This window comes from Eurypyga helias, unplaced genomic scaffold, assembly GCF_000690775.1.
Source record: "Eurypyga helias isolate BGI_N326 unplaced genomic scaffold, ASM69077v1 scaffold11364, whole genome shotgun sequence".
Taxonomy (NCBI): domain Eukaryota; kingdom Metazoa; phylum Chordata; class Aves; order Eurypygiformes; family Eurypygidae; genus Eurypyga; species Eurypyga helias.
The window spans coordinates 58,316-59,055 of NW_010244416.1; the positions used below are offsets into that span (position 1 = coordinate 58,316).

Consider the following 740-nt stretch of genomic DNA (forward strand, 5'->3'; position numbering starts at 1 on the left):
GCAACACTACCTGTTACATTTAAGTGTCTAGAAGAAATCAATGGAGTAGACAAACGAGTTACAAGATTTGTACTCCCAGTTGGTGCTACAATTAATATGGATGGAACCGCTTTATATGAGGCTTTGGCTGCAATTTTCATTGCACAGGTTAACAACTTTGATCTGAACTTTGGGCAGATTATCACAATCAGGTACAGAAGCCATTATTACCTACATCTAATAAAAGCACCTTTGTGGTGACTCCTTCTTGCTGTTATATGTGGGATTAAACAAAAGTGTCTAGAGCTAAAAACAAGAAGTGCTACAATACTGACTAATGATTTGCATCTTCTGCACAGAAGAGGCTCCCCAGAACATACTCTCCATTAGATAAATCTTTAAAAAAAACTGTATCATGACACACCTATCACTGCACTTACTAGAGTCAACATCTTTTAATGACTTTTAAATTTTCTTTCTTAAGATCTCATGCAGCTGTTGGGATCCATAGACTTAAATCAGTACCAGTTATTTTATAATGGATGTAAAAGCAGTAGCATAAAAATGCACAGTGCTAATGCTAGGAGAGGTAGTGTTTTCCTAGTCCTGACGGTCTCAGGTTACAAGCAGAGCAAGCTGTGTAAGGAGCAGTAATATCTTATATTACACCAGCTGATAGAGGTGGAGAAGAGAGGCAGGTTTCCAAGAACACAAGCCTTCATATTTGAAATATGAAGTCTTCCAGTACCTGAAGGGGCTAC

The 740-nt window shown here is 38.1% G+C and overlaps 1 protein-coding gene across 4 annotated transcripts in view; it reads left to right on the forward strand.

Moving 5' to 3' along the window:
* Positions 1-740, forward strand: part of SLC1A3 (solute carrier family 1 (glial high affinity glutamate transporter), member 3) — a 60,393-nt gene that overhangs the window by 56,578 nt on the left and 3,075 nt on the right. For all 4 annotated transcript variants that reach the window (XM_010149751.1, XM_010149754.1, XM_010149753.1 and 1 more), the window contains one exon: positions 1-191. This exon is cut by the window's left edge and continues 7 nt beyond it. In XM_010149751.1, the coding sequence (XP_010148053.1) occupies positions 1-191 (191 nt within the window). The remainder of the gene's footprint in view (positions 192-740) is intronic.